The 15759-nt window shown below is 45.2% G+C and overlaps 1 protein-coding gene across 1 annotated transcript in view; it reads left to right on the forward strand.

Annotated features, from left to right (window-relative positions):
• Positions 1–10216: 10216 nt before the first annotated feature.
• Positions 10217–15759, forward strand: part of ADGRA3 (adhesion G protein-coupled receptor A3) — a 134231-nt gene continuing 128688 nt past the window's right edge. Inside the window, exon 1 of the mRNA XM_030314113.1 lies at positions 10217–10461. Coding sequence (XP_030169973.1) covers positions 10217–10461 — 245 coding nt within the window. The remainder of the gene's footprint in view (positions 10462–15759) is intronic.

A 15759-nucleotide genomic window follows, 5' to 3' on the forward strand; every position in this document is an offset into this window, starting at 1 on the left:
AAGTGTATTTTCAACCCAGACTAGGTTAGTTAGTCCCTCTCCTGGGAATGCCTGGAAAGGGGATTGTTTTGTTGCTATTTTTATTTTTTACTGGGATTTTACAGTAATGTGAGGTTGATATGAAGGTGGAGCTGTTGGTGGCTCTCCAACTGCAGGGTGAATAGTTCCTGCCCACAGAACAAAGCCCACAGAGTGCAAAGAGATGGAGAGAGAGACCTGGGAACATTGCTTCAGAACCTAGATCCAGCTATGCCTGAAACAACTTCCTATTTATGTGAACCAATATGTTCCTTTTTGGTTTCACCTAGTTGGAGTTGTGTTTCTGTCACTTTCACCTGAAATAATTGTAACTAAAATAGGGGTAGTTTCGATAGAATTTCATGGTGCTATGGGCAGGGACCTACAAACACCTGATGGCTGACTTCCTCCTTTCAGAGTTCTGGAGGGAGGAGGTTAGGGATATGAATACACAAAGAAAAGAAGAATAAAATCAGAAAATATTTTTAGCTCACTGGGTAATGAATAATTCCCAAGGGGATCAGGTAAAAGTGAGTCACAGTACTGGACAGTGCCCTAGACAGAATCTCTCTCTTCCCTTGAGACTCTATATATTGCAATATTAGCTGTCAGAGAGGTTGTTTTTATTTTATATTCCCATCAGATGGGTCTGAGTTTTATATAATGAAGATTAGAGAAGCTAATTAAGTGGATTTAGAATTTAATATACAGAGGTTTTACAGCCAAACAGGCTCCAAATTGATGAGCAACTTTTCCTGATAGGGACAGACAGGAGTCATACTGCTGGAATTTTATCATTTATAATCTAGCAATGATAGCATGATATGTTCATATAGTTTTAAGAGGTAAGTGCAAGTATGAGAAATTTCAATGCACAGTCAACTGAGCTGAGAGTGGAGTTCATAAATAAAAGTTTTCCTTAAGTTTCCATACGGCAACTCAGTTGCAGTTATTTGATCGTCATGAAAGACAAATTCATGAATGGAGAAATGTTATCTATTCTTTGGCTTATTTTTTCATTCATCGATTCATTCAACAAATATTTATGGAGTGCCTGTGGAATACTAGGCATTGTTCAGGTGCTGGGCTTACAGTAATACAGAAGACAAAGGCTTTTCTTTTGTGGAACAGACATTCAGAAGCATCTCAGTTATATTGAACTGAACTTGGAATGTACATACATCTGGGCACCTGGGTGGCTCGTTGAGTGTCTGACTCTGTATTTCAGCTTGGGTCATGATCCTGAATTGTGTTGGACTCCATGCTGAGCATGGAGCTTGCCTGTGATTCTCTCTCTCTCTCTCTCTCTCTCTCTCTCTCTGTCCACCCTCCCCCCATCGCCACTCTCCCCACTCTCTCACATTCCTTTCTCTCTCTAAAACAGAGAGAGAGAGAGAGAGAGAGAGAGAGAAGATACGTATATCTGTATGATGAGGAGTGTTCACTTACAGAGAGATGAGGACAATTGAGGTAATTACCTGGACAAATAGAACTGTAAAACTCAGTCCGTGTGGAGAACACAGGCTTGCTTTTTCCTGAATTTTCTGTATGATTCCCTCAATTCTCCATTTTGCCTTCCTAGTAGAATCACTGTCTAAGAATGTCCACTGCACTAATTTTGCTGGAATCTAGAGATCCAGAGATGAAAGAAGCTGTATATATGTAATTGTAATGTGGTGTTATTAACAACGAGATGCTTTTGCAGCTTCTAATGTTTATAATGATATGTTATGGTTACATAGAAAGTTTTTCCCAGTGATTTCTTCCAGGCATTACTTCTTTGCCTGTCCAATATTCCTAGAATATAGGAGGTAATTATTAGTCCCTCGATTCTGCAGGTAGAGAAACTGAGACATTAAGTGAGTGACTTATTTAAATCATAACTTGTGACCAGATTATAAGAAAGTCTCATTATAGGCTTATAAGGGAAACCAACCATACCTGCAGTCTTTCCAGTTCTTCTGTTCTGGGTTTTATTTGAACCAAAGGTATGATCGAGATACCTCTGTACAGCCTGTAGGTTTCAGCTTCTCCATCCGGAATATGAGGCAATGGGCTAGATTCAGGTTCAGTAGGTTCAATAGGCACCGATCGTGCAACTCATGTGCCAGGTGCCTTCGGTGTTGTCATACTTAATTTAATTAAATTTTAAATTAAATTTATATTAAATCTTGCAACAGATGAAGAAATTCAGGCACCAAGCTGTTAGGTAAGTTGCTTAAGGTAACCCAGCTAAGGATAGAGTCGGTATATTAATCCAGACTTCCTGACTTCACTTTTTCCTCCATATTTTCACACTTCTTCTGTATTTTAGCATGCTATAGAGTTATACAAACTATACATGCATTTTGACTCATTGTCATATAAACTAAAACAGTCCTGTTACCCCAAATGCAGGTAACGTAAGGAGAGCAATAACTAATATATCTGAATTAAAAGTTAAAAATTTGACTAAGTTTATATAACCTAATTTTATGATTTAGCAATGTTTGAGGCTTTTGGGTGACATAGGAGGGTGTTTAGAAATGTGTTACAAAAAAAAGCACGTTACAGAAATCCAAATACCACAATGTTCAATGTGTTATCGATATACTGATTCAGAGGTTGATTCAAAGTAATGATTATTTTGTTGAGAAATGTATAACTTCAAATATATCTTCCCATTCTGTACAGCTCAACAAATGGATTTTGACATGTTAACTAACACTAAGGAAGAAGGAAGCTACTGGGTTCTTAAAAATATAGATGGAAATTTATGACTGACCTATCTCCTACTATGTCTATGATTAATAGTTAGTAATTGGTGGATAGGTTTTGACCATTATAGTTGGCACATAGGACTAAAACTTGTAATAACATAGATAGGTGCTATAACAAGGCAGGTTATTTACATCGTCTTTGGGAGGTAGGTCTCAGGCAATACTAGTATTTGAAGAAGCTAGCCACATCTCTGGTGTGAGCTATATTTCTAAATTTCCCCAAAGTCTGTTGTTTCATCTGTCATGTAATGTGTTTTCTGTGTTATTTTAAAACATTTAATTCTGCTATAAAAACAGAGAGAAAAAAAGGAGAGTAGATGACACTAGGTAGAGAAGCAAATCGCTTATGAGACATGATAGATTCAGGAAAGGAAAGGAGAGAACATGAGCAGAAAACAGATAAAAATGATGCGACAAATGAGAAAATGACTTCTAGGCAGAAAAGGATTGAAGAACTGAGGATGCACCAAATATTTATGGTTCAGTAAACAGGGGTGGCATATAAGGCACTCAATATTTATCGGGTTGAGAACCAGCTACCCACTGGCGATACCCAATCTGACCCTGCGTGTCCTCTGTCCAAGCAGCGCAGATAAGACCCACAGCTGCTTAGCAGACAAGTTGTAACTGTGCTCAGGCACAATTGTCCCTACATCCCTCTAATAGAACAAGGGAGATGCTGGCCCTAGATACGTTCCGTCTGTTGGATCTCTTTGCTCAAACTTCAGCTCTGCTCCTTGTAACTATACCAGCAGAGGGAAGATTGATTTGTCTGTTAGAAAACAGACAGACGGATAGACGGACTCCAACAGTTCAAATGAACACCATGTGGCCCAGGGTCCAGGGGGTGTTCCATCTGTCACATTTTATTCTATGTGGGTTGACCAACCCCACCTCTTTCCCCTGCTTCTCACCAAGTGCTTTATTATATTTCTTTCTAATTTTTTTTTTTTTGAGAGAGATAGAGACAGGAGGAGAGGGTAGAGGGAGAGAGAATCCCAAGCTGGCTCCACGCTCAACAGGGAGCTCAACGCAGGGCTTGATCCCACGACCCTGGGAAACCAAGAGTCAGACACTCAACCGACTGAGCCACTCAGGTGCCCCTCTCACCAAGTGCTTTAAATGAATGTAATCAACTGCGTGATTTGAGTGTCTTTAGCTGAACGGTGGGCCTTCCACAAACCTCTGTGTAACCGACCTCATCGTGTGTTTGGAGGCTACTAGGTAATTCCTCACGTGGCACGGCTGGCCAATTTTTGCCTCATATTTCTTCTTTGTCTTTACAACTGATGGTAATTACACCGGAGTGGGCAAAGAATATCCTATTTCAGAAAGATATTGGGTCATCTAAAGAGAGCATTTAACTGTCACAGCGATACATTCCAATAATAGTCTGGCTGCAGCAGACAAACAAGAAAAGAATTCATGGTTGAGCAGGATAAAATCATAGTGCTTAGAAGCTGGTTCTAGTTCAAACTCATTTCAAAAGATGAGATTTAGTGACTTGTCGAAGGTCACTATTTCTAGTAACTAGTAAGCCAGAACAGGAGCCAATGCTGTCTAAAGAGGCTAGGGGGTGATTTGAGACACGACTGCTGTTCCTATCTGGGTCCTGGGTAATGACTGAGCATGCGTTCCAGCACAAGTTATGTCATGACTAAAAATATAAACTACAGCTGTGAGTTTAATGGATTAACATTATGTGTGTTTTTTTAATGTTTATTTTTCAGAGAGAGAGAGAGAGAGAGAGACAGAGTGTGAGTGGGGGAGGGGCAGAGAGAGAGGGAAACAGAATCTGAAGCAGGCTGCAGGCTCCGAGCTGTCAGCACAGAGTCCGACTTGGGGCTCGAACCCACAAACCGTGAGATCATGACCTGAGCCAAAGTCAGACGCTTGACCGACGGAGCCTCCCAGGAGCTCCAATAGATTAACACTAAATAATGCAAAAATATACAGAGAATGTCTGTTTGTTAACAGGGTTTATAGAGGTGTCACTGAGACATTTCAAGTCCCAAAAATTGCTCTTCTTTCCCAAATGCTGTCAACTTAATCATGACATCACACATTGCCCTTTGATTTCCAGAAGACCGAACTTTAGTCAGCCTCAAGTTAGTTGATTTTAGCTGGACATTCTTGCCCAGTTATCAAAAATATTCAATTCACAAAAGCTTTTACTCACCAGCTAATGCATATGAAGAACCGTATTGGATGTTTGGAACATAAAAATGACCAAAATTTAAGCTATTGAATCAACAAACACTTTGGATTTCCTTCCATGTGCCAGACACTGTTCTAGGAACTAGAAAACCACAGTAACCATGCATTAAGCCAGAGAATATTCATTACCAATAAAAATAAGGCTTGATTGCCAGCCCAAGTATGATCTCAATGACCCAAATGGTGGTTTTCTCTTTCCGATTCCTCCTATTATTTTGGAATTTTCCTTCAGGCTTCTTGCCTAGTGGTCACAAAATACATGCTTCAGCTCCAGGTCTCCTGTCCCCACAATATGATCTCTAAAGCAGGGAGAATGAGGGTGGTGGGAGAGATATTCTCTTATAAGTATCACACAGGGCCCCTGCCTTGGTGGCTCACTGGGTTAAGCATTGGACCTCAGCTCAGGTCATGATGTCACAATTCATGAGTTGAGGCCCTGCATGGGGTGAACTTGAGCCCTGCTTGGGGTGAACACAAGCCCCAGTTTGGGTGAGCCCTGCTTCTTTCTCTCCCTCTCTCTCCCTCCCTCTCTGCCCCTCATGGGATTCTCTCTCTCTCTGCCCCTTACTCATTTGCACCCTCTTTGTCTCAAAGCAAGAAAGAAAGCAAGAAAGCAAGAAAGCAAGAAAGAGAAAGCAAGAAAGAGAAGAAAGAGAAAGAGAAAGAAAGAAAGAAAGAAAGAAAGAAAGAAAGAAAGAAAGAAAGAAAGAAAGAAAAAGTCTGTCACACAGACAATTCCCGTCCTGAGGCTTCTCTGTAGACATCCCCTCAGATTGGTGTTGACGAGGAGAACTTTCTGTGATGTTGAAACTATTCTATAGTCTGTGCTGTCCAAAATGGTATTCACCAGCCACATATAGGTAGTGGGCACTTGGGTTGTGGCTAGCATGTGGAAGGAACTGAATTTTTAGTTTAATTGTAATTGATTTAAATTTAAATACTCACATGTATCTAATGTCTACCATATTAGACAGCATAACTTCTGATTCTTTTTGGCTAGAATGAGGTCATCAAAAGTTTGGGCAAGGGAGGCTTGGAAAATGATTAGCTTTTTCAGTCTCTAAGGGAGAAAAGATTTGGGAATGGATGCTTGGCAGAAGCAAGTGTCTGTGATAAAAAGGAGATAAGACAGTGTCATAGAGCTGGTGTCATGTGGGAGACTAAGGACAGAAAAATGTAAACAAATAAATTTTAAAAGGTAGCTATCTTCAGGTTTGAACAAGCCATGTTATCTAGACTCCGTTTAGATGATTGGTCCAGATTTCAGAGTAACTTAATAGGGAGTGATTAGAGGTGGGCGTAATTTAAGAAGGCGGTTGGAAAAGCCTCTAGGAGCTAATAGTTTGGTAGAGGAGGAAGAAGACAAAGCATGTAAAATAAATTGTTAACAATAAACAGGGTGGCATCTGCGTATATACACACATATTTATTACATATTCACACACACATAGTTATACACTGTCCCTATTAGGAGGAGAAACAAAGTATTCTGGAGTGTTTCTCTGGTGTCTCCCACAAGCCTTACGTAATATAGCAAGACAAGATTGGTAGCATAGAAGCTTTGGAATGTGGTCCACCTACCATCCTTAAAGCAACAGTTGGTGCAACATAGCTTTACTACTGGACTGTGGGTACATGAATATGGTTAATGAGCAATTTCTCAGTTTCTATAGGATGTTCTAAAGTGGGAAATCACAAACACAGTGAAAACTTTGACAGGATCTCTTAAGTCCTACAACTTCAACTCCTATGATGCTCATGATGCCTGAGGGGGGATCAGCAGTAGATAGACCTGTCTGGCAAGAGGCTCTCCGGCCTGGGGTAGCATAATTAAAGCACGGTTTTTGATCTGACGCGGGGTAAGTGATGGTAAGTTTCAGACAGTATCATCCTCTATTTTTGTACATGTGGAAGGGACTTCTTGCCATTTCCTTACAAACCCGTACTGGTACAGAAATGATAATAAGGGGTCCTGTGGTTCAAAGGACTACAGCGTTGAGAGATATTTTTTCTAAAGTTCTTGCCAGCCTTAATACATTACTAGCTTGTGATCTATAATGATTTTTAATTTTCAGAGATAGTATGAGTGATTCCTGTACAAGAATGGCTGATATTGTCCATATAGTAAAACATTTCATTTCCTCTGTATTTCTCCTTGGACGAGTGATACTACTTGAGTTTTTTTTTTTTTTTTTTTAAGTTTGTTTATTTACCGAGAGAGAGAGAGAGAGAGAGAGGGAGAGAGGGAGAGGGAGAGAAAGAGAGCGAGCTGGTAAGGGGTAGAGAGAGGGAGAAAGAGAATCCCAAGCAGGCTCCACGCTGCCAACTCAGAGCCCAACTCGGGGCTCGAGCTCATGAACCGTGAGATTATGACCTGAGCTGAAATCTAGAGTCAGATACTTAACTGACTGAGACACCCAGGTGCCCCCCACTTGAGATTCTTTTTCTTAAATTCTATACTTTATATAACTTTTTCAACTGCAGTGGACAGAGGCTATGTACCAAATTGATGTTAGTGCTTGTGGCAAATTTCAAAATAGACTTGCACATTTATTTTAACTATAGACTGACATAAAGTATGTGAAAATATGCACAGATTCTAAGTTCAAATGACAATTTGTAGCTATGACAATAGTAACATGACTATTAAAAACTTCCATTTTGCCACAGTAAGAAGTATTTAATTTATTTATTTATTTATTTTTGAGAGAGAGAAAGAGAGAGAGAGAATCCCAAGCAGGCTGTGTGCTGTTGCTGTCGACCCCACAAACCTTGAGATCATGACCTGAGCCGAAATCAAGATTCAGATGTTTACCTGATTGAGTCACCCAGGTGCCCTAAGAAGTTTTTACTTTTATAAAGAAAAGGGATGATGATGATAATATCTTTGTTACTGGATAATAGTTCTTTATATAAATTCAAAAGAAATGTAAACAATTTTGCCTACTTAACACAGAGGCTTTTTTTTTTTTTTCTTTGCCTTCTAGCTGATTTACAGATTGAAAGCTACTTCATGCTGATGATGAGCTGCCACTTTTTGTAGCCATCAGTGTGGAGATCTGCATTGTTCAATGTCACCTGCCACTTTTTGTACCCATCAGTGTGGAGATCTGCATTGTTCAATCGAGTAGCCATTCGGCACCTTGGGCTACTTAAACTCAAATTTAAATTAATTAAAATTAAACAAAATGAAAAATTATCTTACCTCACACAGGCTCTATATCACGTGTTAAACACCCACTTGCAGCTGCCATATTGGACAACACAGACCTGGAATATTTCTATCACATAATGTACTAGTAGCAATGGATACTGTTGGGTTTATATGGTTGAATCTCAAAAAATGTTGGTCAGATGAAGTGCTATTCAAACATGACTGCAAGACTGTACGTTATATCATTTATTTCCAATGCGAAAGTTCTAGCCATAGATTTCTGGGAATTGGTCCCTGGGATAAACTCTGCAGGGGCCCCAGACCCAGACAAGAAAAGCCCCGGGTTCTGCATTTTAGAGGCCACCGTTTTAGCTCACCTCCCCAAAGGGAAAAATTCCCCAAGACCAACGGATGTGTTCCCCAAGAGCCTGTGTCCCCTTCCTGATTGTAGACCTTGTCCAAGGTACCCAGAATCCTTCAATTCACTGATCAAAAATTCCCAAGGCTACTTCCAGGTGCTCAGCAGGCCTCTCTCCAGAATTGTCCTCCCAAGGGAAGACCAAACAACTGATGTGGGCACTGCTACGCCAAGGAGTGGCTGTTTGAGGGTGTGGACAGAGCTTGGTTGAATGGGCTCCGGTATCCATACACGTGCAGAAAGCCCGCTTGTTTACGAATGGAGCTGGCACAGGAAGCAAAGGGTGTGGAAGTGCGTAGGCCAAGGGCTGGGGGTCTGGCTCTTTCCTCCCCGCCATGTTTCAGGGTGGAACTGAAGGCCTCTGAGATCTCTGTACACACACCTGGCCTTGTGGGTTGTTATTAAGGTATGTTTCTCAAGGTAAGAGAATAGATTATATTTAGTTAGCTTGACATATTTCTTGTAAATATTTAAACATAGAGTATTTAAACATAGAGTATGTTAGCCCTTGCAAATATTAGGGTGGGGTTGGCAGCCCCACATCGTAGAGTGATGGATTCAGCTGGGGTTTCTTGACTAGTTTGGTCACTATTGCTCTAACTGGTTACATCTAACTGGTTGCTGTCAGTGGAAAATTTCTTTCAAAAGGCTTTTGGTCAGGCGGGACCCCGATGCATCCTTTCCAGGGTTCACAGCTGGAGTTGCTGAAGGCCAGAAACAGCTTCTGAGAGTCCCTGGACCAGGAGGGGAGCCTGTTTCTTGCTCTGGGGCATTTGGGACAAATGAGGCTACCGTGTGCCAAGAGAAGGCGTGAAATCCCTTGGGGGGGGGGCGGGGATGAGGTGGGAACGTATACTCGGTTTGGGGGCCCTTGCCCTTTCCTTTCTTTCTCGGAGGAAATACAGCGCTCCTCGTCTCCCTCGCTCCACGTTCCCGGCCGGGGCTCCTCGGGCGGAATGGGCGACCTCCAGGGGCGCACAGGGCGGCTTTGTCTGCAGGGCGGCCGAGGGAATCCAGCGAGAGAGTGGCTACCGTGCCTGGAGTTTGGACGAGAACTTTCTTCCGCCCTCTCCACGAGTTACCGGACTCTCGCGGGGCGCTCACAACTGCTGCCCGGAGGCCGAGGCCGGGGGCCGGGCGTGCACCGGGTCGGGGGTCGGGTCCCGGACCAGGGCGGGCGGCGCAGATCCCGGAGCACGCTCTTCCTAACCCGAGCCGCAAGCGGCGGGAGGCGCGAGGAGGAGGAGGAGGAGGAGGAGGGAAGGAGGGGGAGGAGGACGGGAGGAGGGGAAGGGGCGGTGGCGGCGGCCGCGGGCGGGGAGGAGCCGCCGCGGGCAGTGGCCGGGGGAGGCGGCGGCGGCAGCGAGGGAGGAGGAGGAGGAGGAGGAGGAGAAGGAGGAGGAGGCGGTGCTCCGGCCGGGCCAGAGTGCAGCGCTGGGACCCGCGCGGCCGTGACCCCGCGGTTCCCCGGACGCCGAGCGCGGCCGCAGCGGACAAAGGAGCATGTTGGCGCCGAGGAGGGCCCGTCCTCCGGCCGCCATGAGGCTCCGGGCGCCGCCAGGCCCGCGCCGCGCCCCCGCCCGCCCGGGCGCCGGGCCGGCCCGCTAGGCCAGCCCGCCGCCGCTCGGCCCGCAGGCCCCGGCGCGCAGCATGGAGCCGCCCGGGCGCCGGCGGGGCCGCACGCCGCCGCCGCCGCTGCTGCTGCCGTTCGCGCTGCTCGCGCTGCTGGGAGGCGGCGGCGGCGCCGCGGCGCTGCCCCCCGGCTGCAAGCACGACGGGCGGCCCCGAGGGGCCGGCAGGGCGGCGGGCGCCGCCGAGGGCAAGGTGGTGTGCAGCAGCCTGGAGCTCGCGCAGGTCTTGCCCCCCGACACGCTGCCCAACCGCACGGTCACCCTGTGAGTAGCCCTCGCCTCGGGTCCCCTCCCTGGGGCGCTTTCTCGTCGGGCCGCCTCTCTCTGCGCAACTTTGGAGAGGGGTGCTGCCGGCACCCACGCGCCTTTGTGTGAATGAAGCTGCAGGCAGGGATGGCGCTGGGGGGGTTGGCTTGGCAGGGGCGCGTTTCGGGGAAGGCAAGTGAATCCGCCCCGGAGCCGCTTTCCAGTTCCGCTAGTTTGCAAAGTAAAAGTTTTCGGGTTCCCTGGCGCGCCCAGCGCTGTCCCGGCGCAGCGCTTCTGTGGCTGCGCGGTGCCACGTGAGGATGCAAGTAAACATGCAGTCGGCGAAGTTGTAGATGGCCCATCCTTTGCTTGGGCTTCCAGAAAACCCGGTGCTCCGTAGAAGGGCCGGTCCTTCAGCTTTTCTGCACATTAACTTACACTTCCATGCGGTTTGCATGAATAGTTTGCAGAGTACCAAAACAACACTGGGACTTGGAACGCCTGTGTGTACAATCCCCTAACCCCCAGACTGTTTCCTTGCCTTTCGCTCCCTTAGTTTTATCACACAGTAAAAGAACACCTTTTAAAATGGAGTTGTTTGTTATTAAGGGCGTGAAATACATTTGAGACGAACCGTGCACCTTCCAGCCCGGGTTTCATGTGTTTGCGCGCTCATACTTAAAAACCCGAGAATTTTGGAATTGAAAACTGGGTTTGTTGAGCCTCGCATGTCGAGGCACTTGATATTTGAGTTGAGTTTCCGACCTGGAAGGAAGAGTTTTTGGTCTCAGGACTCCATTTGTGCTCAGATACACGGTCCAGTTTTGCAGGCGTGGTTCTGCCCATGCTAGCTGGACAGTTGGAATCTTGACTTGATTTTCTGAACGATGAATTGGCTTGGAAAAGTTCAAGTATTTCTAAGGGATATTTTGTCGAACTGAAACGTGAGCCTCTCTGTCCCGTGTTCCTCTCCGTTCTTTTGGTTCGTTTCCTAAAAAAGAATCAAGGCTACCACTGTAAAAACAGGAAGGCAGGGGGAATAGCATGATTTATGAAAAGCTTGAAGTACGATTTTTAATTTAACCCAAATTAAGCAGGAGGCTAGGGGTAAGAGAAGTATAAACCTCATTACTAAAACCTTTGTTCTTCCATTTCCATTTGTTTGAATTAAGAAAGGCTTAACACAGGGAAAATGTGTTTTTGTCTATGGAGGCATGAAAATGGATAAAATAGTTTTCTTTGACTCGTTTACTGACCGTTTGGTAGTGGCAGCAGCTGTATTTATTTATTTCTTACCCAGATTCTTTGAAGTGGAAATTTTGGGATGGGACCTTTAATTACAGCCTTGAGTCAAGCAGCGAAAACCCCATGTTGGAGATATCCCTTTATAACTTTGCGGAAATTAGTCATCATACATTTGGGTTCTGAATCGGTGGTGCTCCAGCTGATTCAAGTTTAGGTCGAGTTTTTCAGAATGTCAACAGTTTCAGCTGTATTAAGTCAGCTATTTGTAAGTTGTTTTCGTTTTGCAGAAAAAAAAAAGATGGTGTCATAGAAAATCACTTTTCAGCACATTATCAGTTAAGCTGTTTCAAAGAATTCTTGGTGCCTTTAAAATGTCATAATTTTTTAAAACGTTTATTTAGTTTTGAGAGAGAGAGCATGAGCCCTAGTTGGGGAGGGGCAGAGAGAGAGGGAGACAGAGGATCCAAAGCGGGCTCCCGTGTGTGCAGGAAAGAGCCCGATGTGGGGCTCCAACTCGCAAACTGTGAGATCATGGCCTGAGCTGAAGTCGGACGATTAACCAACTGAGCCACCCAGGCGCCCCTACGATGTCCTATTAATCCAATATTTTTTGCACCTGAAACCTGTTTAGATGAAAATAATATAGAATGTAGTGAATGGGGAGAAATTATAATTCACTTAAAAATCAGCTAATGTTGTGGATTACGTTGGTTCAAGTTATATCGGACCAGTTCCCTTATTTTGCTAGGGAATACATCAGAGAGTCCTGCAGGGATAAGTGACTTGCCCAAGTTCCATAGTGATTGAGCATCAGGGTCAATGTCCCAGATTCCTGATGTGCAGTTCAGATGCTTTCTTAATTGCTCCCCCCCCCCCCCCCCCCGCCAAGGCTTTCATCATCTTATTAGTTCAACAGTTGTGTGTGTGTGTGTGTGTGTGTGTGTGTGTGTGTGTTTTGTTGTTTTTGAGTGTTTCCTAGGTAGTGGCAGCATGTTGAGGTTTAGACTAGGTGTTAATTTCCTCCGGGTGTGGCAAATTACCACACATTGGGTGGCATAAAACCAACAAATTTCTTCTCTTTCAATTCTGGGAGCTGGAAGTTGCAAGTCAAGGAGTCAGTAGAGCTATGTCTTCTCTGGAAGGGTCTTCTGACTTTTCTTGGATTGTGCCACCCCAGTGCCAATCTCTGCCCCTGTCTTCATGTCGCTTCTTTCCGGGGTGTCTCTGTGTTTCACATACTGCCCCTTCTCTTGTAAGGACACCAGTCATTGAATTTAGGGTCCACCCTAAGTCCAGGATGATCTCATCCAAGGATATGGAACTTAATTACATTGCAAAGACCCTCTTTTCAAATAAGATCACTTTCAGGGGTACCAGGGGTTTAGAGCTTTGGACCTCTTTTGAGGGCATACTGTTGAACTCACTACAGAATATAAATAAAGCATGGTCTTTCTTTAGGAACACACAGGCGGTAGGAGAGAAATATTCATGAATTCAGAACAGTATGGTAAATGCTCTAATCCTGGAGTGTACATGTAGCAAAAGGAACCCAGAGGAGGGCAACCAAAGCCCCCTTGGGACATAGTTGGTGGGATCCAGGATCTGAGGATCCTGAGCCAATTCAAGAAGGATGAGATGGATACCTGTGAATGAAAAAGGTGATGAGATGAGGGGGGAAGAAATGCGGGGTTGGTCTGTGGTAGACTCCCTACTTCCCACCCCATGCCCATGGGCTTGGAGGGTGCAGTGTTGGCTTGCTATGCGGTGCAGTTTATATTGCTGGATGTCAAGGGCAAGTGTCTACTCCCTGGAGTGGTCCAAGGGGAGCCCGCATGTGCCTGGTCAAGGACAGACAGGCTTTCTGGTTCTGGTTTGAGTTTTAATTCCTTAGGTGTGGCCAACCATTTTCAGCTGCTGCAAGGAAATTTGATGGGGCTTGCAAGGATAGCAAGGATAGGATAGAATTTTTTTCTTTTTTTAAATAATGAAAAATAAGGTAATTTCTGCCTTGGTGAATGAACTAGGCTTCACCATAGCCAAGAGCTCAGACCCTTCAGCTATCTTCGTGAACAACATCATTTTCATAGCCTTGGTTATGGAGAGGTCCAGCAGAAACCCTCCGCGTGACCACACTTGTTTCATGTGTCGTGTAGTCTTTTGTATTAATGGAGTAAATTGCATTTATTATTTACAGCCAGATTGAATTAAAATTTGACTTTTAATGTTTTTGTTGGAAATATATATTACTATTTTTTAAAAATGTTTGTTTAGTTTTGAGAGACTGCAAGGGGGGTTGGGACGGAGAGAGGAGGACAGAAGATCGTTCTGAAGCTGGCTCTGCATCGACAGGCTGGCAGCTGCAAGCCCGACGTGGGGCTCCAACTCACTAACCTGGAGGTCATGACCTGAACTAAAAGTTGGATGCTCAACCAACTGAGCCACCCAGGTGCCCTGAAATATAAGTTATTAACTTTATTCCTGTCTTATTTGATATTTTAAGTTTTAAAAATAATGAGGACTTCAGTTATAGAAAGTTTTACAAATTTACCTTGCTTTTCAGATTTTTTTTCCCATAATGCTACATGGAGATTCTAGGTAATTTTTTTTTTTTTTTAATTTATGATTTGTCATGAATCGTACCTTAGGGACAATGTCTAGATGTTTCTCAGACTTTTTAAAACAATCAGATAATGCAGAAGGTTTGGTTTTTACTTTACAAAATGTTTGTTTTTGCTATCAAAGACCTGATTACAGACATCAACCAGTGTGCCCAGCTCAGTGTCAGGGAGACAAAAAGGAATGCTGTATTGTTTTGAAACCTAAACCTGGTTGGAAGAAAGGATTTGCACAAAAGCAGCATTTAGGGAACAATTGCAGACTGTCTGTAATTAAGTAATAAATCCTGTACTGCCAACTGTTTAAATGCTTTAGGAAGTCTGAAAAGATTGGAGATCAGTTGGGGCCGCGGACGCCCTGGGAGATTTTCTGTTTTCCTGGAGAAGTTTGGACTTGAGCAAGGCCTGAGGGAAGGGAAAGATTGGATTTTGTGCGGGCATCGGGGAGTTACTGACAGGGGTGGGGACGGAGTGGTTCTACTGAAGCAGGGAGGTGGTTTTCAGAACCACTGGTCTGTACCAGGTATGTAATACCCAGGTGTGGTGGAGGTCAAGTTAGAGTAGGGGAGCGTGTGCAGGTGGGGAGGAGGAGGCGGGGGTGCGGCCCAGGCAGAAGCTCCCTGGAGCAGTGGCGGAGCCTGGTGAAGTGGGGGACGCAGAGGGGGGAGCGTGCGGTCGTAGAAGCCAAGGCATGTTCAGGTTTGAAGGAAGGAATGGGTGCCCGTGTTGAGAGATGCTGGGGAATCAGGACCAGGAAGGCCAACGAGCTGAGCACTGGATTGGCCTGCTTGGCGCTTTGGTGCCCTCTGGGGGTCAGAGGCCACGAGGGCAGGTTGGGGTGGCTTCAAGGGAGAAGGGGGTGAGTGAGGATGGTGGTGGTAGCATCTAGACGAGGAAGAATTTCGGTGCAAAGGAAGGTTTCTTAGGAGCAAAGGACCGTGAGAGCACATCGGAGTAAGCTGGACAGTAACTTGGGTGTGGGGCACACGGTGGATGGAAGATGAGACGAGCTAAGCGTAGGCACAGGGTTTTGCTGGCAACAGGCACTGTTCATTCTCGAAGAAGGCGGTGGTGAGGCAGGAGGGCTTTGGGAGTGCAGGTGGGTTGAAGTGGGGGTTATTTTATGTTCCCATAGACATGGGGGCAGGGTGAGGGAGGAAGGAGAAACAGGAGGCTGGCCTTTGGAAGCTGGGAGAGCTCGCTCGCTCGCTGGGGATTGTAGAAAAGTTAGCAGAGTGGAGTTGTGTCCTTTTCTGCCTTGTGATCAAATTCGAAGGCACATAGATGACCACAGTTCTTTCTCCAGTCGCATTCAGCCCAGAGGTGTAAATAGTTGGGATTGGCTCGGCTGCTTCTTGCCAGGGCAGTGCCACAGCGCGAGAGAGGCATAGGCTGTGGCCTGAAGTTCTGTGTGTCAAGGGTTAGGTTTTTATCTTTGAATTCGAGGCCATCCAAA

The sequence above is a fragment of the Lynx canadensis genome, chromosome B1 (assembly GCF_007474595.2).
Source record: "Lynx canadensis isolate LIC74 chromosome B1, mLynCan4.pri.v2, whole genome shotgun sequence".
Lineage (NCBI taxonomy): Eukaryota > Metazoa > Chordata > Mammalia > Carnivora > Felidae > Lynx > Lynx canadensis.